At 39.7% G+C, this 17240-nt stretch overlaps 1 protein-coding gene across 1 annotated transcript in view; it reads left to right on the top strand.

The window, feature by feature from the left end:
• sema5a (sema domain, seven thrombospondin repeats (type 1 and type 1-like), transmembrane domain (TM) and short cytoplasmic domain, (semaphorin) 5A) overlaps window positions 1-17240 on the top strand; it is a 158687-nt gene that overhangs the window by 83303 nt on the left and 58144 nt on the right. The window contains exons 9-12 of the mRNA XM_061713089.1: window positions 359-494; window positions 7619-7823; window positions 10526-10733; window positions 13560-13677. Coding sequence (XP_061569073.1) covers window positions 359-494; window positions 7619-7823; window positions 10526-10733; window positions 13560-13677 — 667 coding nt within the window. The remainder of the gene's footprint in view (window positions 1-358; window positions 495-7618; window positions 7824-10525; window positions 10734-13559; window positions 13678-17240) is intronic.

Raw genomic sequence — 17240 nt, 5'->3', positions numbered from 1 at the left:
TTGTGGAAACTGACAGCTTAAAAAGTCAAAGCTGTATTTCATGTTTGAGATCTATATGGTTAATCAGACAGCCTGAGCACCTTAACTGTTTCCTGTAGCTGGATTTATAATCTAATAATGGCGACCACTTACACCAGTGTGTGTCTCTGTTTGTCCAGTGTTTCATTTGTGTTGTTGGGGCAAATTTAACAATACAAAGTCTGAACACTTTCCTGCTTGTGCTGTGATGCTTTTATTTTATTTTTCTAAATTTGATACTTATCTCTTCCTGCCTCTCCTTTCTCACCCATATCTCCCTCTATGTCCTCTTTCTCGTCTTTTGAATGTCCTCACCTTTTCTTCTCTTACTGACACTTAGAAACAGCATTGCTGCCTCTGCAGTGTGTGCCTTCAATCTCACTGCCATATCACTGGTCTTCAATGGGCCCTTTAAGTACCAGGAAAATTCACGGTCTGCCTGGCTGCCCTACCCCAACCCCAACCCAGACTTTAAGGTATTGTAATGGAAACTCTTTGTCTTTTTATTTACATTTCTGCTGTGGCCCAAATCCAAAAAAATGTGTCACGCGATGTGAATTATAAATCAATACACAATATAATGGCTTGTTTATCGCATAAACCCATGTATTATTCATAAAAAACATAGAATTATCAAATGTTGAAAGTGGGGCATTTTATTTCATGAAAGCTATTTTGGGTTTTATGACATTTTATTTATTAATTGAATGTTATGGCATTTATGCATCTACATAATAGGATATGGGCAACAAAATACTGGAAAAGTAGCTGATACTGAAAATAAATGTGTGAAGGAACATCTTCCAACTAATGAGTCTAATTGGAAAAAGGTCACTGACATGATTGGCTATGAAAAGAACATGTTAGAGTGTCAACAGCATAAAAATGACAATAATGTAACTGTTGCATCTTCTTCAGGCCATAATGCCATCAGAAAATTCAGAGAATCTGAAGAAATATCTGTTTGCAGAGGTCAGGGTCAAAAATCTGAATTGCATGCCCAGGATTCTGAAATTCATTTTGGAAACCATGGCTGCCAGTTAAAGAGACCATGTGATCTGTTAACAGCGCTCTGTTCAAAAGTCTGCGTCTCTAACGGTATGTAGGTGCATTAGTTCCCAAGCAATGGGATGCATGCACATGTGGAAATCACTACTGGAAGGTGTATAGTGTACAAACTACAGAGATCCCATCGAGGGAACGTCTTTTTCAGGGAAGGCTTCAACCTTTCAACAAAACAATTCTTAACTGCTTATTTCATCCATTAGAAAACACATGGTCTCCCGATTAGAGTCTGAATGCTTACCTACCCGAACCTCATAAATCAGAGCCACATCTAGAAAGATGGAGCTGCAAAACAAATGTAAATGTGTTAGTGGTAGGTCTGGAGTTCTTGGCCAAACCTGCCCTGCCTGCACTCCAGACCTTTCACAAGCTGAAAACATTTGGCACGTGATGAAACAAAAAGATCAGATGAAGTGAACCCAGGACTGTTGAGCAGTTTAAATCAGAAATCAGACAAGAATGGGACAAAACTCCAGCAACTGGTCTCCTCTATTCTTAGACATAAATGCACAGTTGTTGAAAAGAGTAAATGCTACATCATGGTAAACATTACTTTGCAGGATCAAAATACATTTATATATGTGACTTTAAGATTTTAACTAAATTTGGTAGTGACCATTTATATGTTGTTTTAAAAAAAAAAGGTAAATATGACCCTGACCGTGTTTTTTCAAGATGTGTAACTGCCTTCAAAGTCAAAAGTATGAATGAATGAATGAATGAATGAATGAATGAATGAATGAATGAATGAATGAATGAATGAATGAATGAATGAATGAATGAATGAATGAATGAATGAATGAATGAATGAATTGTTTATTTCGGTTACATTACATTATTTGCAATTCAAACTGTGTGTGTGTGTAAATGACAAAACACTTTCATACAAGTTAACACTCATCAGTTTCACACAAAAAATAATAATAAACTCTGTAACCGAAAAAGGAATAGGCTAAAGCCAAAGCTTATATTTGCCTACCCTGTACTTTCCAACAGAAAACCCAGATTATCTGCAATATGAAAAGAAACAAAAAGAGAAATTTCCCTTTAAATTGTTCTGCTTAACCAAATTATACTCCAATCATTTAGCATTGTAATCCTTAATTATTTTACTTTTCAATATTTTTTTAATATACAACAGAGATTTACACAGTTTCACTTCATCACTAAGTTGATTCCATAATTTGACTCCCAAAAATGAAACACATCTATATTTAACATTAGTCCTCACGCGACATCTTTCAAAGACCCACAGCCTTCTTAAATTATAATTTGTTTCTCTTAATTTAAAGAAATGCTGAAAACAAGCAGGAAGGCTATTATTCTTAACTCAAAACAAAATTTCTAATGTTTTTAAATATACAATATCTATGAATTTTAATATGCATGACTCTACAAATAATTTATTAGTATTGTCACGATAAGAAACTTTATTTATTATTCTTACAGCTCTTTTCTGGAGTTTAACTATAGGGTCTATATAAGTTCTATACGTATTCCCCCAAACCTCCTTACTCCTCCTTACTTGGGTTTACCAATTTCAATTTATCAAGCCATTACTATTCACTGTTTATTACCACATATAAAGTACAGTTTAGGCTGATGGAAAAAAAAACAAAGTTGTTCAAAGTTATTCCGAGGCATCTTTATGGGCACATGAGTAATTTTCTTGGCTGTCACATCATGTCCAGACTTCAGCACAAAACAAAAGTGACAATCTCATGTTCAAGAAACAGTGACTCAAATTCATCCTCTGTGGACATGCAGAAAAAGACTTGGCCCATCCATTACCTATACCAGCTTCAGTCCTATTCAGGGTCACGAGGTTCTACAAGATAATATCTTGCTGAAACATGAGGATGGACGTGGGACAATCCATCACAGCTAAGGAAGTTTCAGTTTGCATCAAAATGTTGCTACAATACATTTTAACATATTTTACACTTCCAAATCCATCCATTCATTTTATATACTTGCTTATTCCAATGCAGAGTCGCAGAGATCTACTGGTTCCTATCACAGCACACTACTACACACTTCCAAATCCATCATAACGTACTGTATGTGTACGTGGAGTTTATTAAATGGAAATTTATGCACGTAGTGTGTACACTGCTTGTGTATCCTGATAAATAATTTTGCTGATCTGCCCACCTTGGAGTCTCGGCAAGCTCTTCTCATATTAATTTGTTCTCACATTCAATCACAGGTCTCTGCTCATAAATACACACATTATGATATCTGTTATGAAATCGTGCGTGTTTTACACCCATTTCTTGCAGATCGGTGAACTGTTGTCCAGTTCATGTTTGTTTTTCAAAAGTAGCACTTCATTTTTATTCTTCATCCTAGCACCTAAAGGTGATAAGCCAAGCTCCTGACTCTGATTTCAGCTGCTGCTCCATACCAATGACGCTGAGGGAATGTTTTATTCGCAAAACAAGTGGCTCTGCAGTTTTAACAGATAGCGAGGTAGCTAATCCTCGCAGTGCTCCGTGCCGGACTAAATTCCAACCAGTGGGTGATACATGCCTCACCTCCACATGTGTTTCCCGTCACAGGTGCTTAATCCCGGTTACGTCAAGCCAGCAGATGCATGAACCTGCTATCAAGAACTTCGATGCACGCACACTATCTATAATGACATTGCTCATGCAGAAAGGGTGGAAGGGATTCTCATAAGAAAGAGTGTGAGCTGTCACAGTACACTTAATACACTCATGCACACACTCCAATGAATCTGCAGCCTCGGATACCTCTCGCAGTGGTCACGCATTCACGTATCTGCAAGTCAGCAGCTGCATGAGTGAAAATCACTGGCCGTCTTGAAAAATAGTTTTTTTTCTGTCTGGTTAGAGCTGACCACGAACGTGTGCTGTTCAGAGAGCTATAGGTGCATCTCAGAAGGGTTTCTGTATAGCATAGTGTTTTATATGGTTCTGTTCCTCAAGGATAAACACGGATCAGTTCCTCCTCCCTGTCCCCATCTCTCCACTTAAGCCCGGGCACAATGGCTGCTCCTCGCCGCTGGACCGATGCACACTTTATCTAGGTTTCAGTGACATCTTCATCAAGCATTTGTCAATGTTGGTGGATTGGATTTACGAGCGCAGGATTTATAGCCTGTCTTCTATTTTCCACCCTTTTTTTTTTTTTTTTTTTTTTTTTTTGCACATACACTTTCACAGTTGTGCCGCCACAAACAAACACCTCCAGGAAACCAGCAGCACTAACGCTGCTGGCCATGTAGATATCTACTGTACACAAATACAGCCATAAAAATAAAGGGTTACAGCTGCCACATAGGGATAATTATAACTGTGAACTCATCACTCACTACACACGCTGCAGTCATTGATTGAGAGCTTAATTCCCTGTCTGTCTGCACAGAAAATCCCCCCCATTTATTTGAACTACAACGATTGATCCTGCTGGGATTATTCAAGCTATGAGTCATGTTCATTGTGTATTAGGAGCTAATACCATCTCTGTGTTGTATAGGTTTCCTGTCATCTTGTAATTGCTTACTGTAAAAAAAGAGCATTATTTGCACAGCTCCATATGCAGTAAAATATGTTAAATCTGACTCTGAGCCAAAAGGTGATGCAAAATAGCTGTGTATATGCAGGAAAATAGAGGCATCAGTATAACATACTCAAGACCTTATGTTTGAGTGGCATTTATTATCCAGGTTGAGCGTAGAGCGCTGGTGATGAGGGGGAAGCTGAAAAGGGTTGGATTGGCACTCAAGCAAATGATAGTTGTGTCCCTCACCTTGACTTTTGTGAGAAAAGCACAACATCTATCTCTCCACACATTCACAGATGATCATCACCGTCCAGCATGTGGCTCTGTCTCTCTGTAACAGAAAATATATTCACGCAGGCCATTTGGGATTCATACTCTTGCACGCGATGCAAGGACAAACCACAAAAGCAAGCCCCAGACATGTGTTACTAACATCCCATGCCACATGCATGCAGCACGTTTTTGCCATAAGCAGGATGCTCACTCGGCACGCGTTGCATTATAATCCGTCTCTCAGACCTTCAGAGTTTTAATTTCCCATCTCCTGGTGAGGTGAGAGCACTGATCCATTCACCAGCCTGGAGAAGCCCGTCATGACTCTCATGTGTCAGCTCAGTGAAGGCCAAGTACTGAGCCGTATAAAGTATCTGTGTTGTTACTAGACTGGCTGCTCAAACAGAACTGATCACTGCCAAAAGTCCCATCCCACCGCAATATGAAGAAGCTGTTTATCGTAGTGCTGGGCGGTATACCGGTTCATACCGAATACCGGTGTTTATTTTTCTTATGATATGAACTTTTCATATACCGTAATACCGGTGAGTATGTACAGTAGCGTACACAACGTTGGGAACGCCGCGCGGCGGAACGTTCCGCCGTGCGGGGACTGTTTAGCAGTAGTGATGCACCGATTGTTCGGTAACCAATATTGTTCGGCCGAAAATGGCAAAAAAAACCACTTTCGGTGTTCGGTGGAATAAGTGGGAAAAAAAACCGAACAATTAATAACGGCGTTGTAACATAAGGAAATAGACTGGCCACTCCCGTAACGGTTGCGCACCACAAACATAAATCGTTGGCCAACCAAAAAGTAACCACATAAGAATTTTACCTAACATTCAACCAAAACAACATAATGCTGGGAAATGTTCAATAAATATTTTCTACCTTGTAATTTTGTAAAAGATTTTTTTCTTTGAAAAGCATGCCTAAATCAAATTTATTTGATTTATGCATCCTCCTCATGACAGTAAAATAGGCCATTCTAAGCCAATTTACTGCAGCAATTCCTTTCCAAATCATTAGAAAATGTGGTTAACACCCAGTTGTGCATGAAAAAAAAAATACCGTGATATACCGTGAAACCGATATAATTTTGAAAAATACCATGATATAAATTTTTGGTCATACCGCCCAGCACTAGTTTATCGTATAAGTATAACAACACAACTAATAACAATTCTAAAGCAAACAATTGGCAAAAGGTTTATACACCAAAAATGACTGTGAGTTGATCACCATGGCTACATACCTTCTGAATATAACCTGGGTTTGCTGAGGTTTTGTTAAAACCTCAACCTGGAGAGTTATTCCAGAAAGCAGGTTTTATCAACTACCTGGTTAAGTAAACTCAGATTAAGCAGTCAACCTTTTTGTTCACCTCTAAAAATCACAAAATAGATTAATGTCCACGGTCACTGTCACAAAACTCAAAATGGCATTCCCTTTTGAGGATCAACATCCTATATTCTTAAACAACACTTGGTGTTGTTTCTCAAAATAGTCTTTTTTGAAAGAGACATCAATCCAGAGTCCTAACCCCAATTTGGGACCTGTTTCACCAACTTTCTCTCACCTGGGTTGGCTTTCTGCTGCACCATGTCCTGATCAAGGTGGAACAAAACACTACATTACCACTATAACAGTACGAAAATGATCTTGTCCTGTGAATGCATATTTCCTAAAGCATTACCAAAACCTAACTTCGTTAAAAAAAAAAAAACATACATAAAAATATAGATTTCAAACCAAATGGTTAATTTGTAAAATTACATTTCACTGGACAAAGATAAAGCTGCACTGTGTAAAAAGGACTGTGATGATAATCCCTTCGGCTGATAGATGTGTGTACTCCCATATTCATCGCTGGTTTGAACCAGTTACAACATGAAGAGAAAAATATAGCTCATTATATAATCGTGCCTTTCTATAGAACTATAGAAACAGCACATTTTATTATCAGCACATATAGAGCCTACTCATACTTTCCTCAAGACATACAAATCATAATGTCTATTTTCTCCTTGAAATTCCCACGTGGAGAATGTTCCCTTTATTGAGCTTGGTCTAATATATGAAACCTGGGAAATATCTTACAGATATTTCGCCTTATAAACTGGTGCCTAACTCTGCGTCTGTCACAAAACTCTACAGGGACTCAGAATATGAGAATAAAACTTAATGAATATATGCGATGATCCCTAAACCCAAACACTACATCTGAGCTATTTTTCTGCCTTCTTCTTTTAATTGTATTTTTGATGTAAAGAAAGGCCTTAAGCCACATTAGCACTCAGAAAACTTAGCAGCAATACGTAATACAATACATACATAATATATATATATATATATATATATATATATATATATATATATATATATATATATATATATATATATATATGCACGCACACACACATTTGGGGAGAAAATCTAATAAAAGAGATAATAACTTCCTCCTCAGTCAAACATTCACTCTCTTTCTATCAGCCTCAGTATGTTGACCACAAAGACTCAAGGTTGTGAGAATAAGTAATCTTTGCCAAGAGCCCACAATTGACTTTAAATCCTTGTTCACTTAAAATCATTCAATACCTCTCTTTTCCATTTGTTGATGCCTCTGAATAAAAATCTTAAGCTTATTAACGTGCCACGCTTTGGTTTTTATCAGCACAGTCAGTGAAAGCTTTTTCTTTTTTTACTTTTTTTTACATTTCCACCTCCACAGTGTGGCACCATCAACTCTGGCTCCTACGTGAACCTGACTAAAAGAAACCTCCAGGATGCGCAGAAGTTTTTGCTGATGCATGAGGTGGTCCAGCCTGTGGTCCCCGTGCCCTACTTCATGGAGGACAACGTCCGCTTCACTCATGTGGCGGTGGATGTGGTGCAAGGGAAGGACATGCTGTTCCACATCATTTACTTGGCTACCGGTAGGTTCCTTTTCTGTATGAGATTGTCGGTTCATGGAAAAATAGTGTCAGTATTTGTCCCGTGATATTATGAGCGTTTTGTTTTCACTTTCTGGTGCAATTTTAGGGCATCTTTAAGGTTCTGAAAACAGTTTTTTTTATTCAGCTTCTTCATTCAGGCACCAGGATCGTATATAAACGCTTACATTTCTGGCCAGTTAACATTAAGTATTTATGAACTTTAACTCCTAGCTTTTTCTTCTGCTCTCTGTGGTTTTAAGTGAGTGAGATTTGTTAGTTGAAAACGCTAATGTCCAATAAATCCAGGCACCAATCCAGGTTTGATTAGGACACAATTAAACAGTCAAACGGAGGCAGAATAGCTGAGATTTTAGGGTAATTAACTTATACCTCAGTGCGTACATTTTTCTTAATGTACACATTGATTCTTGCTTAAAAACCCATGAATATTGATTGTTACAAAGAATTACTTGACTTCAGGGTCTTGAAGCCCTTGAAGTGTACTCTGCACATGAAAGAAAAGGCCCGCAAGAGGAATAATAAAACCATTCGATTCGTATCTTGTAGACATCAAAGCTTTGTTTTTGACGTGTGTTATATCACACTTTACGTCCATATGTTCTCCTCATGCAACCAAATCAAACAATTTCGCTAAAATACATGTACGCGGAGACAAATATGCAGCGCGCTACTTATCAATTCAGTTTAGTCTTTTGTCAAGAGATCATGCACACTATGAAACAGCCAAGAGTCAAAAGAAGACAGACGGAAGATTACTAACACATGCACGCGGCCCGTACACTTTCGCCCGGCCTGATGCGCCTGCATGGCACCATCTGCTTATCAGCAGATTGTTTGATCATACTGGTGGGACAATATGTGATGTTAGACTTGGCAAGGTGTGGAAATCCGCATTGGTAAGTCACCAGATAGACACCAAGGTATGAGGATTTGTTTTATGATGTAACATATGGATTACCAGCAGATAGGCGGAACAGAATTTGAATGTAGTGACCCACTTCACTGTGCTAATGCACCATAAGCCCACTGGGAAATGTCAGCATGATCCTCCTGTGGTAGACGCTGTTATTTTAGGCTATCTCATATATCCTTTGTGAAATGTGCGGACATATAATCTTTCTCTCTCCCTCTCACTCACAGTCACATGCACACACACACACACACACACACACATAGGTCTGTTCCAGTTCACCGCCTCCCTGCTTGGCATCTCCCCTAAAAACTCCCCTCTCATTGTTTGCATGGTGCTGTGATCAATGTTGCTGTGAACCAGAGCTACCCACATTGGAAGTTCCCCAGACACTAACCGAACACTAATGAAAACATCTGAAACACTGCCAGGGCCATTGGCTAGCACACATAATGTACCCAATCGCATGCTATTATTAATGCCTTAATGCACCCCGCTGATTGGGGCCACTGTGGAAATCCTAATAACTCCAACTTGGAGTCCAAAGATGTCGAAGTATGAGGGGTTCTTTGCATAAACACAAGGTTTGCCGAGTATTTTGGCTAAATTGCTACTCAGCACTCATTAGTAATTTCCGCCCTAGAGCAGGATCCTTTTTTGTGAAGTTAATATGAAGAAAATTTGCATAAATGTGAAGGCTATTTAAATACACTGTTCATCAAAGTACAGTACCAAATTTTGAAGCAGGTACATGACTTACCGGGTGACGTATCGCAGTAATTTAACAATAAGTCACGAGTTAAGGTCACCTCCACGTACATATATACACACACATCAACACAACACACATCAAAACCACTAAAGCTTCAGTGTTTGGATCCCTGCCCTCTGACGGGACCATGAATGTAGCTCGCCAGCTTCTTCTGCAGGCTGCTGCCTCTCCACACCTGCAGCTCTGTGTCCATGGTATCTCCTCTGAACACAGAAGCTGATCTCAAATGTGTGTAACTGAGCGTGACACCACGCTCACAAGATTACCCAAAGAAGCTGATGCAGTTAACTCATGGTGGGGCTGTAGATCTGACTGTCAAACCCCAGTCCCTTATACTACTTGTTACATGAAATAGTAATCACATTGCCCCGCTGGGGGCAAAACTTTTCCTTTCCTCTGCCTCAAAGTTACCTATTAGCATTTCACCTTTCTTCTCGTGGCGCCACTGTACACCTAATTACTTTTTTCCTCGCCCAGGGGACTGCATGTATAATAGATTGTGTTTGTTTTAGCTCTCCCTAAAGAAAATTTGCTTCCAACTGCATCTCCCGGGCCCTACTTTACACAACATAAAAGGTCAGGATGTATTCAAAATGACAGGGATTTCCACACTCCGCTCCCTCTCTCAGAACTACAAAGTGGTTTCATCCCCTAGAATACCCCCTTAAGTAAAACTAGGCCAAAAATCATGTATTCAGGTACCATATCTATTCCCCGGTCGCATCAACACTGCTGCATATTGATGCCATAACCAAGCTTGGCATGCCGGGCTCCACCTCTCTCTTTTTGCAGTGGCTTTGTGTTAGAATCTGATTGTCGTTTAGTTCACAGAGGGTTCAGACTGGCTTGTGCACCATTTTCCTCACCCTGTTGTTTATTTTTTTTCTTCCAGCCCTCGACAGTTTTTTTTACTCTACCAGGTTACCTTTTTTCTCTTGTAAATGATTGTCCGTCCTCCTCTTTGTGACTGAATCCTCTCTCCTTCTCCCTCTCTTCCAGATTACGGTACCATCAGGAAAGTTCTTTCTCCGCTGAACCGCTCCACAGGGAGCTGCCTATTGGAGGAGATCGAGCTGTTCCCGCCCAGGAAGAGGCAGCCAATACGAAGCCTGCTGATCCTGCACAGTCGCAGTGAGCTCTATGTGGGCGTAAGAGACCAGGTCATCAAGATCCCACTAAAGAGATGCAGCTACCACAAGACCAGGGAGTGAGTACATGCACAAACAAACCGAATTCATCTCAGTGGGAAGACGTGCAAAGTAAATGTGCTCACAAAGAAGTTTTCAAGCTCCTTCTTTTATAAGATTCTCCTTATCAGAGAGGACCAGGCTTTTGTGCTGGTCAGGGGCCTTTGTTGAGATTTAAAATCCTCCAAATCAGCTTTCTCTGAGCCTCTGGAGGTGCCCATGGCTGCCCTCAGTCTGTCTCCGTGGCATCCTGCTGTGTTGTCACTGACCCATGCACAGCTCTGTCCATTTTCTGCCGGGTGCATTGTCCTGCGGCGACCCTGTGTGTTTATCAGATATACTTGAGCTTATGTCTGTTTAGAAGGCACTCCATCAACCGGTGCACAAAAAATCAGAGGCAGAGTCCCAGGTGTGAAAACTCCCCACAAGATTTGAATTCAATCCATCATCAGAAAAAACGAATCGCACTACCATGCCTTATCTTTCACACAACAACCTGTTATTACAAAACAAGAGAAGACCTAAGGCATCAAATTGCCTCTGGTGCTCGATAAGAAATATGACAGCCACAATAGTGCATAATCCATCCTTCCATCCATCCATCCATTATCTGTCCGCCTATTCCTGTTTAGGGTCACTGGGATCTGCTGGACCAGTCTCACCCCCCTCTGGGGTGAAAGGGAGCAGCCTGGACAGGTCCCAACTCCACGAGAGCACATATAGACCAACAACCTCACAAAATTAATTTAGAATCACTGATTATCTGGACTTGCATGTTTTGGACAGTGGGAGGAAGCTGGACCACCCGGAGAAAACCCTATCCAGCATGCAGACAGCATGCAAACTCTACACAGAAAGACCCTGCCAGAACCGTCTCGTTGTCAGGCAATTATACCATGGACGTAGTCAGAGGTGGACAGAATACTCGACCCCAGTACTTGAGTAAGAGTACAAATACTACTGGTCAAAATTTACTCCGTTACAAGTAAAAGTAGCTCAGTCAAAATATTACTCGAGTAACAGTAGAAAAGTACTTGCTTTTAAAGGTACTTAAGTATCCAAAAGTAAATGCTTTTAAATTTACTTTAAGTAAAAGTAAGAGTAAGAGTAAATTTCTTATTTTCCACATCAGTAAATTACTATATTTTTTCTAAATTAATTTAAGGATCTTTTAACTTTTGTTTCTGAGAATTAACTCTTTGAAACCAGCTGCACTGATGTGCTGCTTTTAGAACCACAATGTTATATAAAACCTGCAGAAACACCAAAAACAAATCAAATGAATGGGATCATAAGAGGACAGCAGATGATGCAGAGTTTATTAACAATCATGAACTGAAACCAAATGAACCTGCACCATCCAACTAAGTCTGGATCCCCCTCAGGGGGAGGCTTGAGCGCTTGATGTATTTCCGCTTTACGTACATCCCAGTGGAGAGCGTGCACTGTGATAGGTCTCCTCCTTTGACAAAAACAGCTTGTGTCCAAAAGGATTTTAGGGAAGAAGAAAAAAGAACAGACCTGAAAGTAACGAGTACTTTTCAGCCTTCCTAGAATTTACTCGAGTAAAAGTAAAAATATTTGTCTTGGAAATGTATTCAAGTAAGAGTAATAAGTACCAAAGAAATCTAATACTCAAGTAAAGTACAAATCCTCTGGATATGTACTTAAGTACAGTACTCAAGTAAATTTACTCCGTTACTGTCCACCACTGGACGTAGTTTGGTTGCTATAGGGAAAGCTTCTTGGTTCTGTCCTTTACATCTGCCTATTTGTACCAAAGAGGTGCGTCTCTGTCTCTGGTCATGTAGCTGATGGGTAGAGTAGAATCTATAAAACCCTTACGGCGTCTTGAGCAGACAGGTACTGACCCATTTTTCCTCTCCTTTCTCATGTTGTGCAAGTGTCGTCACCCTTACTATCTCTGTCCTAACAGATGCAGTCCGCAACTGTTTGCTTTCTGTTCGTCATACAGACATGGTGTCAGCCACCTCGTGTGTGCAGATAAACACAAGTCTTGCCTTCTTGCAATTTCCCAGGGATTGATAGCGTGTGGTCACGTGATCCCTGGTTAAGCTCTTGTTTATGTCTCCAGTAGATTCATTGTCATGAAACCCGAAGAAAAAGAAAAAAAAAACGAAGAAAAAAAAAAACTTGGTAACATTTCACAAGGGGCATGTCAGGCAGCATTGATGCCTGTAGCAGAGAGATATGTCACTGTGCTGTCACTGCTGACTTATATTTATAGCAAAAAAGTAACATCGGGCTTTTTATTACTCGCCATAAAGCAGCTGAAGCAGAAATTAAAAGACAGATGTCAGTATCTTCACTAAAACATCCTCGCGATGGATATTGTTTGGGATGATAACAGAAAAATTTGTTAGTACGTTGCATTGAGGCGGAATTTTACGACACTGATGCTATCTCATGCATGTCAGTGTTCTACATTCACAAACAAAACTAACAGTTTTCTCCTGTCTTTCTTATCTTCCTCCATTTTTCTCTCGTGCGAGTAGCTTCACTGCATCTTGTGTTTGTCCTCAACTTAAACTCTCTTCACCCCTTCCTTACAGGTTTTTTTTGTCTCCTTATTCGCTTCTGTCATCTTTCTTCTGACACTTTTTCTACCTTCGCCTACTGTGTTATCTCTACCCGGCACTCGTATTTTAATACATCATTTCTTCCATCTACTTATCCTCTCCCTTCCACTGTAATTTCCCTTTTTCTACCTAATATTTGACTTTATGCTGATAGCCACTGCAGCATCATCTGTGTACATTCATGACAGGTTCATAAAAGCCCACTTATCGTGATTGTTTTTCTTCCCCCCCCCCCCCACCTTTTAGAGCCTGCGTAGGAGCCAGGGACCCATACTGTGGTTGGGATCTGCTGCTGAAGAAATGTACCACCTTGGAGGAAAGTGTTAGAATGAGCCAGTGGGAGCAGAGCATCACAAAGTGCCCAGTGAGTATGGTGCTGATGTCTTATCTGTACACACAGTAAAGCTTGATACTCTCACGCACAATCGTGGCCTGAAACATCACAATATGTTTATACAATCCACCAAAAATAAATGATTCACCTTGCAAGCGAGATGTTTATATTCTTCCAAATGTAAAACATCTCTCCGAGGTATTTTAGTCATTCGTCTCTTCATAGGAGCTTCAGCTCTGGGCTTGTTGGTGGGTTTCCTCACAGGAATTTCTCACTTCTTGCCTTTTTTCAACGTATTTCTGTAGATTTAAGATGCTTTTCAAAAGATGTTCTTCAGCAGAACAACTTATTTGCTTAATGAGGTAGTTGCTTATTTGCAGTAGCAGTTTTTTTTTCAGATTCTGGTCTCTGACAGATATTCTGGTGGTTAACTTCAGTGTTAGACGGTTGATGTTTTGCTTGAGATGATGCAAAAAAGGCTAAAATCATGATTCTGCCACCACTGTGTTTCACAGATGGTTGTATTTCTCCATCTCCAAGCCCAACACTTCTTAGTTAAACCAAAAACAATTTGATTCTTGTTCCTTCTCTCCTTGCCCCATTCTTCCTTGTCCTCTGGCTCGTCTACGTGACCTTTAGAAAGCTGCAGCTGGGCAGTGATGTTACTGTGTTCCCTTGTCACCTCCTAGACTATTGAATATGTTGCTCTTGGATTTACCATTGTGGGTTGAACACTCTTACCGTGGGGTCACACGGATGCAATGAAAGCACCTGAACGTTGCCATCTGTTCACTTTTGAGTTGATCAGCCAATCAGACAGCATTTACACAACCAATGCTAGCCAATTAAATCGTATGGAGGGGCTGTTTCAGGTATGTTGCTTATTTGTGCAGCGAGCATGAAGAAGTGATTGGTGATGATAGTACAACCAAGATAAAAGATTGTGAGCGCATGGTTTTGCAGAGATTTAATGTTTGCACTGCCAGAGTAAAAAGGTCTAAACTCTCTTATTGTTTCAAATTAAATAATGACCATAAAGATTCATATATGTACTACAGATACACTGTTTATTAACATGTACAGTATCTTGGGCAGATTCCTCGCCAACTATAGCTTGTGACCAAACAGTTTGATTTAAGACTTTTCCTCCCATGACGATGGAGAACGCCGCCTCAGTCGTTCGCCTCTGACTGAGGTTCAGCTGCAGAAGCAGTTGTTGCATTTATTTTTACCTTGCATCACAAATTCAGAGCAGTATTAGAGGCTGGCGAGCGTCCAATTTCAGCATAGCTCTGCTTTACTGAATGTTTAACAGACATCCTTTTCAGTTTACCCACAGCTTAGATCTCTAAGGCCTCCGTAACACTTCATCTTTTGCACTTTAACCTCATACAACGCAGCCTATATTATTGAGCTGTTTGGCATAAATTAATTACATCTCTAAAAGCTGCTTCAACAGCCAGATCACACTTTCATTTAAGCAGTATTAGCTCAGAAACAATTAACACTTCTTGAATTTATTGCAGTAAAGGACTTTTAATGAAAAATTAAAAGTGGAAGAGAACTAGTTTGGTAGTTTGGCTTTTGTCCTCTGTCTCCTTATTATAGTATTTACATTTTGTTTTAATTGTCCACACAAAAACTGAACTGTAAAAAAGACCAAAAAGCACAACTACTACTACTTTGTTTTCAAGGAGAAATAAACAACATTTATGACCATTTTCTTGTTATAATGAGCTAGCTCTTTCTCCTGCACCATTCACAGACAATAATCAAAATGGTGATTTTTTTTTTCTTCAAAATTAGATTTAATACTTAAATTTGTGTTTTACCAAAGATAATTTTAGCCCACAGCACTGTCAACGTTTATATTGTTGTTAGCAATGAGTCCTTCTTTTAAGTCCTATTATCCACCCTTTACATTTTTGTTGGATTTTCAAATATATAACTAATGAAGTGTTAATAAGAGCTTTTGAGTACACTTTGTAACTCTTTTAAATCCTCAAACTTATCAGCATTCAGCAAATCCTCATGGCTCAAACCCGCTCTCACTTGAAAGAGTCATGCACAGAACTACTAAACATAAGAATTCACTTCATGAAAAAAGATATAGAGTTTCTCCCTTACAGCAACAGACCTCAAACCAGCCAACAACCAGACCATTTTGCACGAATTAATTCAGGAAGTGCTGAGTTTGGAAGCTGACAACCAGTTATGGGCGTACAATACAGGACTAAAGCTGAACCGGAACAGGAACATTGTCTGTTTTGCAGGAATTCACAGCCAAGATGAAAAACTGAAAAAACAAGAAGTGGTCTTTCTTACTCCTTAAGTCCACTAATACTTTTTGAAGGCTAAACTGGCTGAGCGTCTGCTCTGCTGCATAGCTACTCCTACAAAATGTCAGTCTAGCCCTGGAAGCCAGTCAGGGTTTTGCACACTGAGTCATGTTGTGTAGGCAGAGACCGGAGATGCGCTTTACAAACCTATGCACAAATGGCATATGGCATCGCAGTCTCATGTCTGTGAGGAAATGAAGAAAATAATAAAGATTTCACTGGTGTTAGAGATGGAAGAAGTTTTCACTTAGCCATGCAATGGAAATTTAAACTCAATATGTCCTTTGGAAACTCAATATGTCACTCAGAAGCTTTGCTTTTCCCCTCACAAATGCTCTAAAACAATGATATTATAGCATTTTTGGAATAAAAACGGGCACACTGTTTGCATATAATGCTCATAATGCAGGAGAGCTGTTCATCGCCCTTCAGATTTAATCTATTTTCTTCATCCTGTTGTCATTTGCTTTCTTTTTTTTTACATTTTAATGAATGAAAGTACAACCCTTTACAACAGTTTGTAAACTTTGTATTCCACTTTAACGTTTTTAATGAAAAATACCAGCATGAAATATGCATGGAACAGATAATACACAACTACCTAATCATTTACAGCCTCTGCTTGAATGATAATGCAATATTGCTTTATTGGCTGTCCCTGTATAGTTATTTTCTTCCGAGGCTGCCCATTGATGCAGATGTTGTCTCTCTCAGCCAAGCGTTCCTCATTTAGGCACACGACAGAGTTCAATTACCAATAAGAGCGCAGGCCAGACATTATTCTGCTTCTGCCAAAGCAGATGATGATCACTCTCTCTCCTCCTTGTGTGAAAGCTTTCTTTTCATTTTTAGATCACCCTGAAATGCAGCAGCGACATGGCTCATAACATCTAAAGCACTGATTCATTGGGGCTTTTTTTCCCTTTGTATTCAGCTCATATCCCCAAGACATCACTTCATTGCTACTGCAATATCTGGGCTTTCCTGTTTGATTCTGTTTTGCTTCAGATATTCATTTATGAGACCACTTTTATTTCTTCATATTTCTGTCCTGGGAATGTGTCCATTTTGAATCTCTCCCTCCCCATTTGGAATATCATTAGATCCTGCAACAATGTTTTTTTGAATCGTCCTCATGTTCACGGCGCATAACTGCACAATTTTGGACACGCAGTAGATGTTGTAATGCAGTTATTTTTGTATCTATTACAGAGAATTGATTTCTGTTTGCATCCATCTGTACCCGCGGGCTGC

This window comes from Cololabis saira, chromosome 22 (genome assembly GCF_033807715.1).
Source record: "Cololabis saira isolate AMF1-May2022 chromosome 22, fColSai1.1, whole genome shotgun sequence".
In the NCBI taxonomy this organism is placed as follows: domain Eukaryota; kingdom Metazoa; phylum Chordata; class Actinopteri; order Beloniformes; family Belonidae; genus Cololabis; species Cololabis saira.
This window is presented reverse-complemented; position numbering and strand designations above follow the sequence as displayed.